This window comes from Homalodisca vitripennis, chromosome 4 (assembly GCF_021130785.1).
Source record: "Homalodisca vitripennis isolate AUS2020 chromosome 4, UT_GWSS_2.1, whole genome shotgun sequence".
NCBI lineage: Eukaryota > Metazoa > Arthropoda > Insecta > Hemiptera > Cicadellidae > Homalodisca > Homalodisca vitripennis.
Window position 1 is genome coordinate 60,483,341 of NC_060210.1, and position 17,339 is coordinate 60,500,679.

At 31.7% G+C, this 17,339-nt stretch overlaps 1 protein-coding gene across 2 annotated transcripts in view; it reads right to left on the reverse strand.

Moving 5' to 3' along the window:
* LOC124359358 (tyrosine kinase receptor Cad96Ca-like) overlaps window positions 1-17,042 on the reverse strand; it is a 107,188-nt gene extending 90,146 nt beyond the window's left edge. For both annotated transcript variants that reach the window (XR_006922143.1, XM_046812037.1), the window contains exon 1: window positions 16,580-17,042. Coding sequence is in view for 1 of the 2 variants with exons in the window: in XM_046812037.1 (XP_046667993.1) it covers window positions 16,580-16,622 (43 nt within the window). In the remaining variant the exon portion in view is untranslated. The remainder of the gene's footprint in view (window positions 1-16,579) is intronic.
* Window positions 17,043-17,339: the final 297 nt, after the last annotated feature.

Consider the following 17,339-nt stretch of genomic DNA (forward strand, 5'->3'; position numbering starts at 1 on the left):
GCATATATATTTAACGTTATGTTTAACATTTTTAGCCACTTTTTATCTTACGTTACATAAAATTGGAAAAAAAATTATTATACCAAAAATACTAGCTCATTAAATTACGTTCGAACAGTTACTACCTTGAGACATCATAAAATATCAAAAATAGTGATATAACAGTAATACTTCCAATAGTAATGGCACTACAAACAATCCTGAAATAAGTGAAAGTTTCTAAAAAGTTTCTTGAAAGTTTAAAGATCGGGCTCTGAAGTCGGAAAGTGAAACAGTTTTTTATAAGCACCTCTTAAATTTATCTGGAATATCTCATGATGTTCTGGTGAATATTTCTAAAGATTTCAGTAATAATTTAACTATTTCAGGGCAACGTGGAGAAATGCTAAGCCTAAAGGTATACTAAATTCAACGTCCTTAGTTTTCCAGTTAACACACTTATGATGTAATATAATAAAATGTTACTGTAGTAGATTAAAATCCCAATAAAACAAACCCAAACAAAGAAACCTTTCTGCACTTAACATTTGTGTAATGTAACTGATATTGATAGATGAATAACAACAATCAATATCACCTGATTAAGAGTGTAAAAAGTGTAAATTAATTAAACATATGGTTGTCATTTTATAAAACATTGTTTTCTCAGAACACTTGATTACATTAAACGGGCTCATTCTATTAATAAAATGTATTGCTCTAATACATTTCCTAAGGTAGTTTTCGCAACTTCAAAGACCAGTGGGGCTTATCCCGGAGATTTTTAGAAATAGGTACAAATAAATGTATATGTTAACCTGGGATCCTAAAAATGTCCATGTAATATTTACTACAACCGACTCAGTAGTTTTTACGTGATTCGATAATAGTTACCGTCCACATGGGCAACCACCATTAGATTATTATAAATTAGTATAGATAACGTCATACGTTGACACCACCACAATCTTGAAGCAATTAATTGAGTGGGAGTCGTCTAAATGTGTTTAAAAATTATGTAAATCAATCGACTCTGCCAAACTTAAATTTGATTAGTATAAAGTTTTGGTATTTACTGTGTTAGAAACTCCAGTATACATAATGTATACTGTGTATACATGTGTAAAAAGTATACATAATAAAAACGTACAAATACACAATTAAAATTAATACATTTTAAAATCTGAGAGCAATAAACGCCAAACACATGCAACACTTGTCTGGAAAACATTGCAATTATGAGAGTAATTGCAATATATGGTAGCATCCATGAAAAACAAACCCCTCAAAAGGGTAAACGAATTACTGTTGAATACTGGTTTATAAACTCCTTTATTTGATTTAATTGTTTTACTTTAAACAAATTTCCATTTAAAAATGTATATTAACTTTAACACTGCTCCAATAAGTATTTATTGGTGTGGTTCACGTATGTGCTTACTTTGGAGATAGATGTTGACCTTGCACACTATTGCCTCTAGGTGGCAAATATACCATATGTACACTATACTGTTGACAATTACATTATAGTTTGCTTATATACACATGAATGCAAGCAATTAAAATAACAAAATTGGATGATTAGTTAGCTGGTGGTTTTTACTAATACACTGTCAGGTCTGATGAATAATCAAAGTCTAATAATTCGCTTGTTGATAATCATAGGCCTTGCGATATTATGCTACATTAATGTAGAACGCCAGTTATATCAACAAGTTTCACTTTATATAGTTAAGAGTTATATATGTATATGCAATAAAAAACGTCACTATTAGTCACAATAAATTTTTTTAGGGAATCTGTTTCTATATAAAACTCTATTAATTACTACTGATGCAGATTATTGTTTACCACGTATACGAATTCCCGTGTACCACTTGCTGCAATGATCGTAAGGGAAGTTATACATACAGAAATCGCTTACCCTTATTTTAAAGTGTTCAGTAACTTTCAGCTGTGCAATACAATAATTTAATCATTACTATGTTATGCCAAATTAGAAAAATGCAAGCCATTATTTACATATTTTCAAGCTGTAGTTAGTATAATATTTATATGATTGTAAAACTTATACATAGCGCTTTCTAGTTAAACCTTTTATTAGTGTTTATTGTGAAATGTTATAAAAATATACGAATAGGAACTATAAACTTCGCTAGATTGATATACCAGTTGAATACCTAAAAATGAATCTATTATGATTGGAAAAATTGCGCAACTGACCTATGATTAGGCAGGCCCCTTTCTTAGAATCGAGACTTTCAAAGACTTGTTTATAGTATTTTTCAGCGAACCGTGGGCTGGATAGTAACCATTGCCGTTTCCAGTCAGCAGAGGACAGACTCGATTTGTTTGTTAGATGTTTAATCAATGGAGCCTGACCATCTCATCTACCTCTCCCCATAGTTACCACTCCAACACCCTTTCCGTGATCACGGCTCAAACTGATGAACTAGTTATGATTGAGCCAAATACGTTATTAGTGATTCTGTACTTCTCTCCACAACTCATCAATTGTGAGTCACCGTCTGATTCCATAATTATATTTCAATGTTTACATTATTAATAAATATTAACTATTCTGAGTAATTAAGGGGCCTCGAAAATGTTATATATTAAAGTAAGAAGTTTCCTGTTTAATATTGATCAGTGGGTAACGTAGCTATTTGGTTTCTGGATACTTTCGAAGTCATTTTAAATTCTTTAGTTACTTAAACTGTTTAAAATTCAAAACTTTTCGTAAACCCCTAATTTTAAATATGCTGGACCTTTTGCATGTTTACATTTTTAATTCTGGGTAAATTATATAAATTTGTTAAATTCTAGTATCTATGGAAATTTTCACAAATATTTAATGTTCAATGAGTAATAATTTTAACATTCAATCTTTTAAAGTAAACTTAAATAATCATTAGAGTCTTTGATCAAGATTATAAAGAATATTGCGAAGTATTTGGTGAGGAATGTTTAGTTTTGATTACAATAAGTTTTTAATACACTTCATTTTGTTTTATAGTGTAAATTATCTTCAAATCAAGAAACGTTTTAAAAAGTTGTAATTTGGTAAAAAAAGGCAAAAAGATATAAATATAAAATTAAAGTAACATTAGAACTCATTTCCTTTCCACTAATTAACATTTTTGTTTATCTAAATTCAAATTAATATGTATCGCAATTAATTAAAAACACGGTAGATTTGTACATAACACTATAAAGTGTAAAAATGTTCTTAATTCCTAATCTAATGACATTTATAATAGTTTTTCTATATACCCAGTCCTATATCTATGTATATACTAAAAGATGTTACACATCGTTAACTATCGTCAGTACTCATATAAATACAATGTAATAATCAGCGTCGCTTTATTTTTTTTGCTTTAGTATATAAACATTTTACATAAGTTTCTTCGTCCGCTATAATACAGCCAACTCGTCCGGAAAACACAACTCTCAATACCCAATATTTTACATTGAATAGCATACTAAAATCACAAAGGCACATTGAAATACTTACTTAATACTAAATGTAGGAATTCTACATACTATGAGTCGCTTAATAGCCTTCGTTAAATTTTCGTACAAAACATTTCCAGTCCGTAGCTCGATTCGCTCTCGAGATATCCTGCCAACTAACTGTAGAGCTTCGCGAATGCTCTGCCAAGTCCTATGGAGGGATATTACAATACATTAATGTTCTTCGTGTTTAATTTCAAGTATGTAGCTAAATTCCCTCTTAAGATACCCTGCCGACTGCTATGCTTATCTGACGTTCAGCCAAATACTATAGAGGAACATCTACCGTCATCTAACTCTATGTATAAATTAAGTCTCACGTAAAACTTCTATATTGCTGAATTCGCTCTCGAAATATCCTGCGCACAGTTACTCGTACACCGTCTTCAAATTTGATGTTGGTAGCTATAAGGCTTCGCTAACGCTCAACCAACGTTAAGCAAAGAACGACGCGCTCTCTATGTAATATACCAAATTTAAGTATTATTTATCCTTTTTATTTTGTAACACAGTATATTACGTACACTGTTTGATACGGTATATAAACCCTCTCGAGTTTACACTTACTCCTAACCGACTGTTTAAAGCAAGCTAAACAGATTAAATTACTGCGAATGAAAACAAGTTAATGGTTTCCCAAAAGACAAAACTGCAAACAGTTTAAATGAGGCCGACGGCGTTGTAAAGCTCAACTCAAAGGAATGTGAAAGCCAGAGGTTGAATAACAATGTAAAGGAAAATTGCTTTCCTTTCTCTTACCACCGGTCGGTTAGACAGAGTACCTCGGTTATGGTTTTGTGAGGAAAGTGTTAAAAGCAAGCCATTACTTTAAGTAACTTGCACCGTATTACACTTCTTAGGATTGTTTACTTTGTCGCAGTCTCGTTGTAATATAACATGCACAATGTGCCTAAAATTTATACAAATAAAATTGTTCATTTACAACGTTCGTTATCATTTACTGGCTATGTAGCTATAGGTTTGATGGAACTGTATTGTCTAAGTTAGCACAATGGCCTCTGTTATTGTCTTCTCATATATGCATATTTCCCTCGAAGGTGCGAAAGAACCTGGTGTGTTTTAGGATCTGTCAAGTCTGCCAATACCCGTCTGACCTAATTTGTAAACCTTTATAACCTATAATAGATATATGTTAGTGTATTATCGTTATATGAGTATAATTCCACTTTAATGTAAGTTTTTTACGATCATTCCCTACCGTATAAAACTATTTTTACTAGGTCATATTACTTTTATGAACTGTAAATGGATATAAGCTCACATATTTGATCTGTCATTTCGAAAAATTATTATTAGTTTTATAACATCACGATATAAACAATTTTTTTAAGTTAAAGTTACAAATATACTATACAATGTTGTTTCATCTCGTTTGTGAGTTTAAACACTTCTAATTAGTCCTTAAAAATTAGAAATACATAAAATATTATCATTGATATTTAGTTATTATTTAATTAATTAAATTCTGTAATATCATCGGTTTATGTACTATCGTAATATGTCGCATTGTGCAATATACGAGTACTGTACCCTCATTTTATAGAGTGTCTTGCTCTATAAAATTCTTTACTTCTGCCATTGACTATGCACGTTATATTCATCCTTAACAAAAAGAAGCATACCGAGAAACGTTCTTTCAAACTGAATAAATAAATTAATATATAAATATACGTTTACTAATATCAATAGAAGTAGGTATCACGGGGTTTGAATTGCCCCAACTACTTTCTATGATTTGCTAAAACACTAGTTACTTACTGATATAACTATTGATTAGATAAACTTCATGTTTCAGAAGCAATGCGCTATAATAACTCAAATATGGATTACAAAGATTGAACTATGAATGAATATTTTACAATTGTCTTTGTAACTTGTAAACTGAATGATTACTAAAACACAATTTGTTATTAACCTCAAAATTAACATTATTTTTTTATTTAACCAATTTGTTTGAACGCATTAAAACAAAATCCAACATGTTGGATTCAAGACGGTCTCATAATTTCCACTGGCTAGACTGAAAGTAATATTTTTTCATGGAAACATACTATAACTTAACTGATAGTTATATGAGTATCGATATTCTCAGATGGCTTGAATTTTCAATTAAGCAATGTAGATAATAAACTACTGATGTTTGAATTATTGTCATTTCAATCCTACATTATGCCCTTGTTATTGGTTTCTGGAATCATATTTTACTCTAGTTTAGCCAGTTAAAAAATTGGTTGAACTACCATGACCTTATTTACGTTTACCTATTAATTGTAAACTCAAGCCATTTTTGAACGGCTGCCATTTCTGGCTCGGCTCTCTATTTGAGCGTGAGTTTGTGGCTTTGTACTATACAAGTAAAGACCTTCAAGATGTACATAGCAACCTATGCTTACACTTAAGATTTTCTTTTGGCTCCATATGGGCCGTCCCCCTGAGGAAGCATAGGTTCTCTGGACTCTTGTTAAATTCGATTTTTATATTCAGTAAGTTTGTACCAAATTTTTTATTATTATCTTAAATAGTTTCAAAAATATTTAACCATCCCGGAACTTTATTGGCACTTTGTATATTCCATATATTATGAGCACTTGGTACATTATTATTGGATTATTTTGAATCCAAACAATCGTTCTAAAGCACATGTTTTACGTTCATGACCTTTTATAAAAAAATCATACGTTTTACTTTTGAAAATGTAAATATTGTATTAAAAACAAGTATTTTTGTTCCAACACCACATAAACGTGTAACGCAGTGGTGTAACCGGTGGCGCATGCGCGGTAATGACGCCTTTTGTCACGACAACAATGTTGAAGGAACGTGACATGGAGACTTAAGAGTTTCTTACAAAATCCAATTCATGGTAAAACCTTCATTCCACATTCACTAGTCTTCAGGTACGAAGGTGTTAATATTCTGTAACGTGTGTAAACGTCACACAAAACTCTACGGCAAGAGTTATTAATAAAAAACAATAACGTCAAAAACGAAGGGAAAGTGGACATAGACATTTTTGAGGTTCAAGAAATAACTAGATATCAGCATTCTGCTAATTGTACAAAAGATTAAAAACCAACATATAAAAAACTTAATTCGTCAATTTATCAATGCAGAATCCACTATATTATGTTATAACTATTTATTTCTGTTCCAATCATGATATTATTCAACTAAAATTACAAATTTACATTCTTAGCCGATTGTTAAATGAGTAGATGGTGAAATATAACAAAACTGCAAGTTAATCCCATAAATTTTAAGAAAGTAGGCTAAACTATGTGACTCGATGAGACAATAGTTGACAAAATGCTATGTGAAAGTGAAACTTATAACATTCATTCTACGAAAATTAAACTTTAAAGATATATTCTGCCCACTTCTTGCTACTATCTGAAGGATATCACAAAGTCTAAACTAAACCGGAGTTACCAACTTATTCCACTGGACACATGGCGCTTATAAATCAAGGCGCTTATTCTCTGGTGGGGTATATTTTCTTATCCGATATATCTTGAGTTAACGGGCTGTCAGCTACAATTTCTAGGCCCAGCTTCTACTTCTACAGAAGTTTTGGAAAAGTCTTTATCGTGCTATCCTAGTATTCCTGAACAATTATTACATTTCATAAAATTTGGAAGAGATAGACGATATACTTCTCTTGTTAATATTGTGAAGGAAAATACAAAATCTCTATTAAGATTTGTGTTTAATCTACTATGAGCTCAAAGCATAAAGAGAAAATCAAGAGTTTTCTTTAAATCTTTAAGATATCATGCTAAAATATAATGAAAAACATAATCATGGATTGTAAACTGCTCTGGTAAAGAATACACCTTTGAAGAATGTTTGAGCCAAATCCTTACTGGAGCGATACTCCCAACGCGGTAGAGCGATATGAGAATGAAAAAAGTAACTACACATAAGTAAAAGTAAGTACACATCAGTGTATAAAAGTAACTATGGTACTTATATTTTAAAAGCTCAATTAGTATTCATAGCAATATGGTTTGCGAAAAATGTGACTGGGTTTAAAACAGATGATTCGAGAAACTATTTGGATTTAAATAGCCTTAGATTAGCAATTTGCGTTTTTTGAATTTGATATATTAATTTGTATACATTATGATATTTAAAGTACTCACAAATTGCCCAGTAAAACATATTTGGCAGAGAGTCTATTCCTGTTATTCGGTAAAATTAATACGTTAGCAAATCTGTTTTATAGCATTTGTTTATTGCTATAAAACAAATAGATGTCTCAAGAAATGGGAATGAGTAATGTTCATCTCATTATTTTCAGTTATAAAAGTATTTACTTCATACAAATATAAACTTTTATCAGTCTTAATATGCACACTGAATATTGTTGTCATTACTTTTTTCTCTAATAGTAAAATAATACAGTTTGAAATTGAAAAGCTTACGATAAGGAGCGTAAATTGCAAAAGCTCTAGATCAATGTTGTTTCAACTCGGTTTACAAATTGAAAATTTTTGTAATACGACATTATACCTACTAAAACCAGTATGCTAATATTAAACTCAATTTTCTCGTTGACTCCACCATTTATGTTGACTACTTTTAGTTTACATAATCAAGTCGTTATGCTGTAACCACCGTGTTGTTTCAATCAGTTTTCATTTCTTTGTTTTACAGCTTTGTACTGGAAACATCGATACTACCGACATATCTACAGTGTGAGCACACTCCTGCACAGATATATTGTATGTAAATGCACTAGTAACGGTGCTGCCATGCCACTGCCACCACGGCGCGGTGCGGCGATTGTCTCATACTGCCGGCTCTGGGAGTGGTACTGGCGTATCAGGTCAACAATACGGTGACTGTCGGCAGTCGACTGTGACTGTCCTGACCTAGGCCTAGCCGACCTACATCGCCGGTCTTCACAATAAACACTTAAATGTCTCGTGAAGAAGAAATAAACTATTGGATTTATATTATGTTTAATTTATGAAGCATTAAACCCTTGTACCAACCCCAATACATACAAATTTAAATTTTGTACACTAAAATTTTTCGTATAACACACTTTTCTTTTAAAAATTTTTGGTAATGAGTCGGACATAGTCAATGTTTTAGTACTTAGTAACTGATTATAATTATATTCTTATATATTAAAACCGATTCGTACTACACAGTTCTCTTTTCAAAATGTTTGGAAGTGGCAGGGTATAATCAGTGTTCTGTTACATAGTAACCGATTAAAATAAAGTTCTTACATATACAAACCGATTCGTACAACACAGTTCTCTTTTCAAAATGTTTGGAAGTGGCAGGGTATAATCAGTGTTCTGTTACATAGTAACCGATTAAAATAAAGTTCTTACATATACAAACCGATTCGTACAACACGGTTCTCTTTTCAAAATGTTTGGAAGTGGCAGGGTATAATCAGTGTTCTGTTACATAGTAACCGATTAAAATAAAGTTCTTACATATACAAACCGATTCGTACTACACAGTTCTCTTTTCAAAATGTTTGGAAGTGGCAGGGTATAATCAGTGTTCTGTTACATATTAACCGATTAAAATAAAGTTCTTACATATACAAACCGATTCGTACTACACAGTTCTCTTTTCAAAATGTTTGGAAGTGGCAGGGTATAATCAGTGTTCTGTTACATAGTAACCGATTAAAATAAAGTTCTTACATATACAAACCGATTCGTACAACACGGTTCTCTTTTCAAAATGTTTGGAAGTGGCAGGGTATAATCAGTGTTCTGTTACATAGTAACCGATTAAAATAAAGTTCTTATATATACAAACCGATTCGTACAACACAGTTCTCTTTTCAAAATGTTTGGAAGTGGCAGGGTATAATCAGTGTTCTGTTACATAGTAACCGATTAAAATAAAGTTCTTACATATACAAACCGATTCGTACAACACGGTTCTCTTTTCAAAATGTTTGGAAGTGGCAGGGTATAATCAGTGTTCTGTTACATAGTAACCGATTAAAATAAAGTTCTTACATATACAAACCGATTCATACAACACAGTTCTCTTTTCAAAATGTTTGGAAGTGGCAGGGTATAATCAGTGTTCTGTTACATAGTAACCGATTAAAATAAAGTTCTTACATATACAAACCGATTCGTACAACACGGTTCTCTTTTCAAAATGTTTGGAAGTGGCAGGGTATAATCAGTGTTCTGTTACATAGTAACCGATTAAAATAAAGTTCTTACATATACAAACCGATTCGTACTACACAGTTCTCTTTTCAAAATGTTTGGAAGTGGCAGGGTATAATCAGTGTTCTGTTACATAGTAACCGATTAAAATAAAGTTCTTACATATACAAACCGATTCGTACTACACAGTTCTCTTTTCAAAATGTTTGGAAGTGGCAGGGTATAATCAGTGTTCTGTTACATAGTAATCGATTAAAATAAAGTTCTTGCATATAAAAACCGATTCGTATTAAAAACGATTTACTTTATAAATAAGCTTTAGAGTGAGCATTGCTAAATAAATGGTACTAGGTAACCAAACAATTTTATTATAATTTCGACGTACTAAAATTACTCAAACAATAAACATCTGATATATTACTAGCAGAAAAGTTTATACTCTGAAATTCTTTACTCTTCTCGTCGCATTTTACAAGAGTTATTCTATAAACATTCCCCTAAGTTTGGCAATTCCCTGCAAACTTCGAAACACAATTTAGATCATCTATGATCTCACAAACAGAACTCTTTTCATTTAAATTTAAGTATATATGCTCAATACTTACAGTTTATAACAGCTTTAACTTTGTATACATTGTGTAATAACTAAATTTAAATTTCGTATGATTTGTTGGACTGAATTAAACAACAAATGTCTATAGTTATGTAAAAAGCAAAACAATTTTCATGCTACATTTAGGAAGGTACAGCTTTGAAAGTACAGTATTTACAGTGCATTTTATAGATTTAAAAAATATTTAATGTAATAGTAGTTTTACTAGTCGTTCTTAATGTAATTTGTGAGTTATTTATAACCATTTTTTCATTAGACATTTGTGATTAATTGAATAAATTGTTTCGCCCCACTATAATAAATATTATTCATATATTATTTTAAATAAATACTATTTAAAATAACGTCTTTATGACCTAAATGACCTATGGACTACTCGAGCAAAACTGAAGTTAAATCCTGAATAGGTCATCTATATCTATACTACATGGCTTGTGGGTATTGATTGTAAATAAATATCAGCTTTCGTGAAAATACAGTATGTAATTGCATTATATCCTGAACAGGTAGCTGCTAGATGTACAAATTAAAAAAACTTGAGAACCAATAAGGTTTGTCTCTCAAAATCCGCTATATTCATGCCAGCGAAACATACTATAGAGAATATTTATGCAGGAAGCTTTTACGAGTTATTTATTAAATAACATAAATGGTGTATGCTGTGTACGCCAACTCATCATTGGGCAGAACAAAGAAGATTATGAGTAACCCGAGGCCCTCTCTACTCGCACTCTTGACTCATTAGGCTGACAAATTCTTATATTGAAAGTGTGATGACATGTCACTCCCTCCAGCGGTACCGCATTGATAGACTAATGATGGCGTTAAACAGAAATCAATCATGGTATCATACTCAACAATCAAGATTGTCAGGGCACTGTATTATTTTTTAACAGTATTTTAATAGAAAATTAATTGAAATCATTAATTAGACGACATTTATTTAGAAAATTAACATTTCGCCCGTACAGTGTATCTCAGATAAAGGTAAAGAGCGACCTCACATATACCAAACACCATATTTGACGCACTAACTTGAGAAAACACTGTGCACTAACTGAATAATGTTAGTAATAATAATTGAGTGATTTAATTGTAGTGTGCATGCACCCAGACACAAATGTGCATTATTAATTTCTTATTGGCTATCATTTCAAGCATTAATTATTGCATTCGTTAACGCATGTTAATACGAAGATAATCTATAGAAATGGTTGTATTAAATGATAGGAAACACGAAAAAGTTACTTTTAACGGTTTTCGGTTTTTTTTATAAAATAAATATGTTTTGAAGTAGTTTACTTCAAATTCCATATTGTAAAATAATGACATGGCCTTTAATAACTCAAACTTTTATGATGGCTGCCATCATTAAACACAGCAATGAAATAAATATGGCTTCTGAAATAAATCAGGATTTAATGAAATTGTGTCAGTATTTGATTGAAATGATTTTAAAATACATGAGTTACCGGTTTCCATCAATTTAAGGCATCTTAAAAATTATTAGTATTTTTAAGGGGTATTATAGAATAAATGTCTAAAAGTCTATATAAAAATTGTAAACTATTTAACTAATAAATCTTTTTATTAGTTACATATTTTAAAGCGTATTTTCTGAAATTTTACATGGAAATTTTAGAGCCCCTGCAATAAATACAGGCCTATCATTATTTCAAAAATCAATTCGGGCTAGGCCCCTCTGGTTTCTAAAGCAGCGAAAACTCCCACCTTGGTCTCTAAAATTGTGTAATATGAATTGAAAGGGCGTTTTTTTTACATTTAGCTTAAATGCGTAGTAAAAATAACAACACTTATTAGTTATGTGTTGAACACTTTTTATTTGAACTAGGCAAACCAATTAATTTATTCTGGATTGTAATAAATGAACTAATTGGGAATGAGCACATGTAAGGTTTTACTAAACATTGTGAGAAGGTATATTTACAGTAACTGAAGGACCAGAAATGAAGGGATTCGCCATAAGCAAAATTTAAAAAATCATTTGCTCCGTGATAAGGAAACTAGCGAGCACAATGAGTCTGTGATTTTAGCAAGTCGAATCACAAAGTAATAAATGCAGCTTTCAAGACAGAAAATTGTCAAGAGACCATCCCATCCATTCTCACTAATGAGGTATAAGATACTGATTAAGTATATAAATACCAATACAATTCCTAGATTATAAGGAAATAGTATGATATTCCAAACAATGATATGAACAATGGTATGATATTGGAAAGAAAGAACATGTACTTTACTATATCATGTATCCTTACATATAGATGACAACACTGTCATAGTGTAAATATTGAAATATTTAATTACTGTTGATTTTAGTTTTAAACTTTCATTAATAATATCTATATCCATACAGTTTATATACCTATACTGTATTAAATCATAACTAATTCAAGAACTAATAAGGATATATTTATATTGTTTCTCGAGGAAAATAGCAAACTCCAATTTTGCGTTAGAAGTACGAGTTATAGTTAATTTGTCCAGTTATTGTAAATGTGCAATGTTCATAAGCAACGAAGTAAACGTTTAAATTTAAAACTTTACATCATAGTAATTGATACACTCAGTAGTTAAATATGCATACGTACATTGCGTCGGAAGTTACGTTCAATGAATGTAGAACACATATTATAAACTTATTAATAATAGAGGACTTACTTTGTTTTTATGGATAATGGAGGTTGTACTCTCTATGAAAGACTGAATTTTAAATACACGTCTTTAAACTTCCTTGTCAGTGAAGTAATTAAATGACACCGTTTAACTCATAAACCCATGTTCTAAGAGAACTATATTCTTTTAAACTTGTTGGAAGAAAACTAAATCTCGGCATTTTATTCCGTCTCGATTCTCCTGGTAATGTTTCAAAGTACTCTTATACGAGTGTTTCCTGGAACTCCCTTGTAGAATAGGACGCTTCCCACAGTACCTGTAAGATAACTTATAGTAACTTGGAAAATATTGAACTCAGCAAACAATACAGTCTCGTTACTTCAGGATAGTTTTTATATATTGCCTCCAATTGAGACGTCATTCCAAAGCCAAACACAAAACGTGAAGCAATTCTGAGGCAAGACATAGTAATTGTAAGAATATCGTATCTCCACAAAACTGTATGTATCTGTTTTCTCTTGTCTTTCTATATAAGAAACTTCCAAAGTTATCTCCTGATCACATACTTGTCTAATCCGTACAGATACTTGGCCTATATGGAGCTGCTTTTTTGTTTGAAAAGTTTCATACTAAGCTTAATCGGTTTAGAAGTTTCGGAAATATCGGTGAGCATACATAACAAATGAACATACAGATCGAATTGTATACCTCCTCCTTTTTGAAGTCGGATAAAACTTTAAAATGTTTCATGATATACTTATAAATATGGTGTTACTCACAATCAGACAAGAAGTAAATAGCTATACGTAGTATGCTTCTTAAATGATACTTTTGGACTCGTATAATGTGTTACGTATAGTGAGGATTTAATAAATATTGTAGGGATTATTAATAAAATGTTTTAATTTTACCAAATAATATGAATTTGTAATAAAATACATTAAGCAACTACACATGTATTAAACAGTCGCTGGTTTCTTTGTCACTAGAATGTCACTCATATATTCACGTATACATACACAGATAACACGTATTAAAGGGTATTTCCCAAAAATCACACTTTACTCAGTGGGGAGGTTAAAAGCCGAAATTCTAACGACTATGTTTTCTACTTCATTATTTGTTTATATTATTAACGAGGCCAGTCTTTTCTTACGATTACATGTCTAATAGAGTGCTCCTATGCATTTCCAAAACTAATGCTGAAGGTCATCTGTATGCAAGGAAAAAAATTTCCGTGATAATTATATTCAAGTGTATAATTCATTATATATTTAAATAGACTCATTGTCGTTTACCACTGCAGTGTATATATTGGAATTTTAAAACAGTTCATTTTAAAACAATTTACATAGAAACAAATAAACAAGATAAAACCCAGTTTGTTTAAAGTTTCTTTCTTCTTACCTGAGAAACGACAACTCTTATTTCTCAGGAGAAATTAGTTAATCTGTCGATTAGCAATTTGTGTTTAGAACAATTCTGCAAGAATTATTCTTGCAGCCATTCTGCCCTTCTCTTTATCATTACGAAGTTAGAGGCATGCTTTTGATTGTTTTAAGTCCTTGAGTGGTGATCAGGTTTAAGGCAGTTTATTTCAATAAGAAGCTTACGGAGCATTTGCAGTTCTGCCTGGATGTGGGTGAACAAAATCACGCTTCAGGGATGAATTTTCGCGTATTGTTTCCTTATCTATCAAATTACCAATGTTGTTACGTAATCCAAAATCATCAAGATTATTGGTGAAATAGAGGTGGATTATTTATACTTATCAAAAGAGAGAGAGAGCACTATCTTTTCTAGGAGTAACTGCTGGCACGGTTTACTTGTGGATACAACGTATTGATAAAATTCTACAACATTTTAAAGTTTTGATTTCAAAAAACATTTTCAGCATATAGATACTTCTGTAGATATATTGGTGTACAGTATGGTATGGTTATATAACTACGGTTATTGAAGTCAGAACCCCAAGAATAATTTTTATATCTACGCTTTAAGTCAAGGACATATTTTTTACATTAATTATACTATTTTAATCTTAACATTATTATTCTCTTCAGAAATCAAACAGTGACAGGACGCAAATAATTAACAGCCAAGAATGCCCGCAAACAATATACACCGATAAATTACAAATAAATCAACGATTCATTAAAAGTCGACAATGTGGTTCGTTATGATTAATTATTATATTTTCAGAAACACAAAGCTATAGAGGCAGGTAGAACATTGTTATTTGGTAGAATAATAAATAGTGTTAGATAAATACAATAATTTGTCGGTATATAATTGCATTCTAAATTTTAACAAAATACATTTTTGACTAATTAAAAAGATGTCCCAAATTTTAATATTAACCTATCTTTGTTAACTGTAAGTACTAACGTAAAACTTTTAGCATTTAATAAATCGTTATCGGGAGAACTTAAAATGTGTCCGAGCAATTAAAATCTGAATATATAGTATTCAGAAATGACATACTATACTATCCCATTCCCTATAATATAGACTTACGGGAATATTATCGAGTTTCTCGTGTTAGACGAATATGAGACGTAAAGCAAGATGTTAACTAATCTACAAGTATAATGTTAAAAATCTTAACAAATATTTATTATCTGAAGACAAAATCAAGGAATTTATTATAATTAAATATTTTTAGATTTGAATTTAAACTTAAATTTAAGTTAAAACTGTGTTTGATTAATTGTATTTACTTAATTAACTGATAGTTGTATGTAAAATAGACCTACCTATTCCAGACTTTTGTGTAATACCGTTGTTTTATTCACAGAACCATAACAAAAATATGTTAATTCTGTGGATATGAAATACTCGCTTAGGGCAGGAAGAATTCATTCCTGTCTGTTTGTCAGTCTGCTCAATGTGTCTCTCTGTCCGCACGCTATCTCGAAAACGAACAGACGTATAATTTTGAATGTTTGCATGAAGCTTCATTTTTATATGAGGCAACACGAGTTCGATGATGGTGCATGGTAATCACTCCACGTAATTTGGCTGGGCGTTAGCAAATATTTGTACATTGGTCTTATGGCTCAATCTGATTGCAAAGATAAAATAGTAAAATAAACAAAATTGGGAACAACCTGGAAACAGTCATTTGAGTTATTAACGTATGACAATTTTATTAATAGAAGTAAATAAAAATTAAGAAGAGTGGAAAGTCAATATTATTAATTGGTGATAAGATGTTAGGCTGTTTCAGCGCACTCTTGCGCTTTAGTACCCTTCCTAGCTAACTGAAAATGTTATTATTTGAAAACTGCTATATAAATTAACTCGATAAAAAAATGTGAATGAGTCATGTGGTAAGATAACTTGAGAAAGATATAATCTGTAAACATTTAATTTTGGACTAAACTATTTTTGTACATACGCAAGAATGTGATAGTACTTGTCTAACTATTGAATTTGGCTGAGCGTTATTTAAGCTTATCAGCTACAAAATATTTCTGTTTTGTATTTTGAGATACTTACAAATTTCCTGTCTATATGTATTTGTCCACAGGACATCTCTAGAATGAAATGAGCAACCTGAATCAAGCAGCCTCATCCAAGGTTGTTACACGACACGTGGTGTAGCGTTTAACGTGATTAGTAAAATTTTAAATTAATTAGTATAATTACGTACCATATTTCAGTATCACGCCCAGTATCCATAAAGATATCCACATAGTTGGTTGTAAAACGTTTAACTTGAGTTGGAAAAAACTACCACCAAACACATCGGCACTATAGAGCACACTTTGAGATAGAACACTAGGCACTTCGAGTGATAAGCAGTATTATTTTGTACACCCGGGCTACATTTTACAGATGAATGTCGCAGTTGGAAATCGAGAACAAACACTATCACTACCCACCGTTCAAGTCACTTTACTGTACAGCAAGAAGACTGTATGGAATCGAATAGTTCGTTAACCTCCAACAACTACTTGAATGTACATTCTATGTCACCATTTTATTCAACCGTCGCGTCGATACGCCCTCACGTCACAGGTACGTCTCCAACGCACATCACACGCACTACAGCAACTGACTGGCACCGGACTGAAGACGAGGGAAAGAGCGAGGTTCCTCGTAGGAGGCGGCCATCTTGCCGCGCTGGCCCAAGGTGAGGACGTGCTACACGCTGTGGGCGCCACGGTGTGTAGTGGGGACTCAGAGTGAAAGGCGTTCACCGCACACCGCAGCGAACGGCACAGAGCCGACTCAACCGTAATAATTAGCACGCAGAGACGGTTTGCTCAATGACCTCGACGTCGTGATGAACCAGTTACTCCCGTAATGGCAGCAATGTCTTTGTTGAAAGTTTGGCATTTAGTCATTGTGACAATGACAGCAGAACCTACAAAAGTGTCAGTGTGCGGTTGGAAATTTTGGATTTCTTA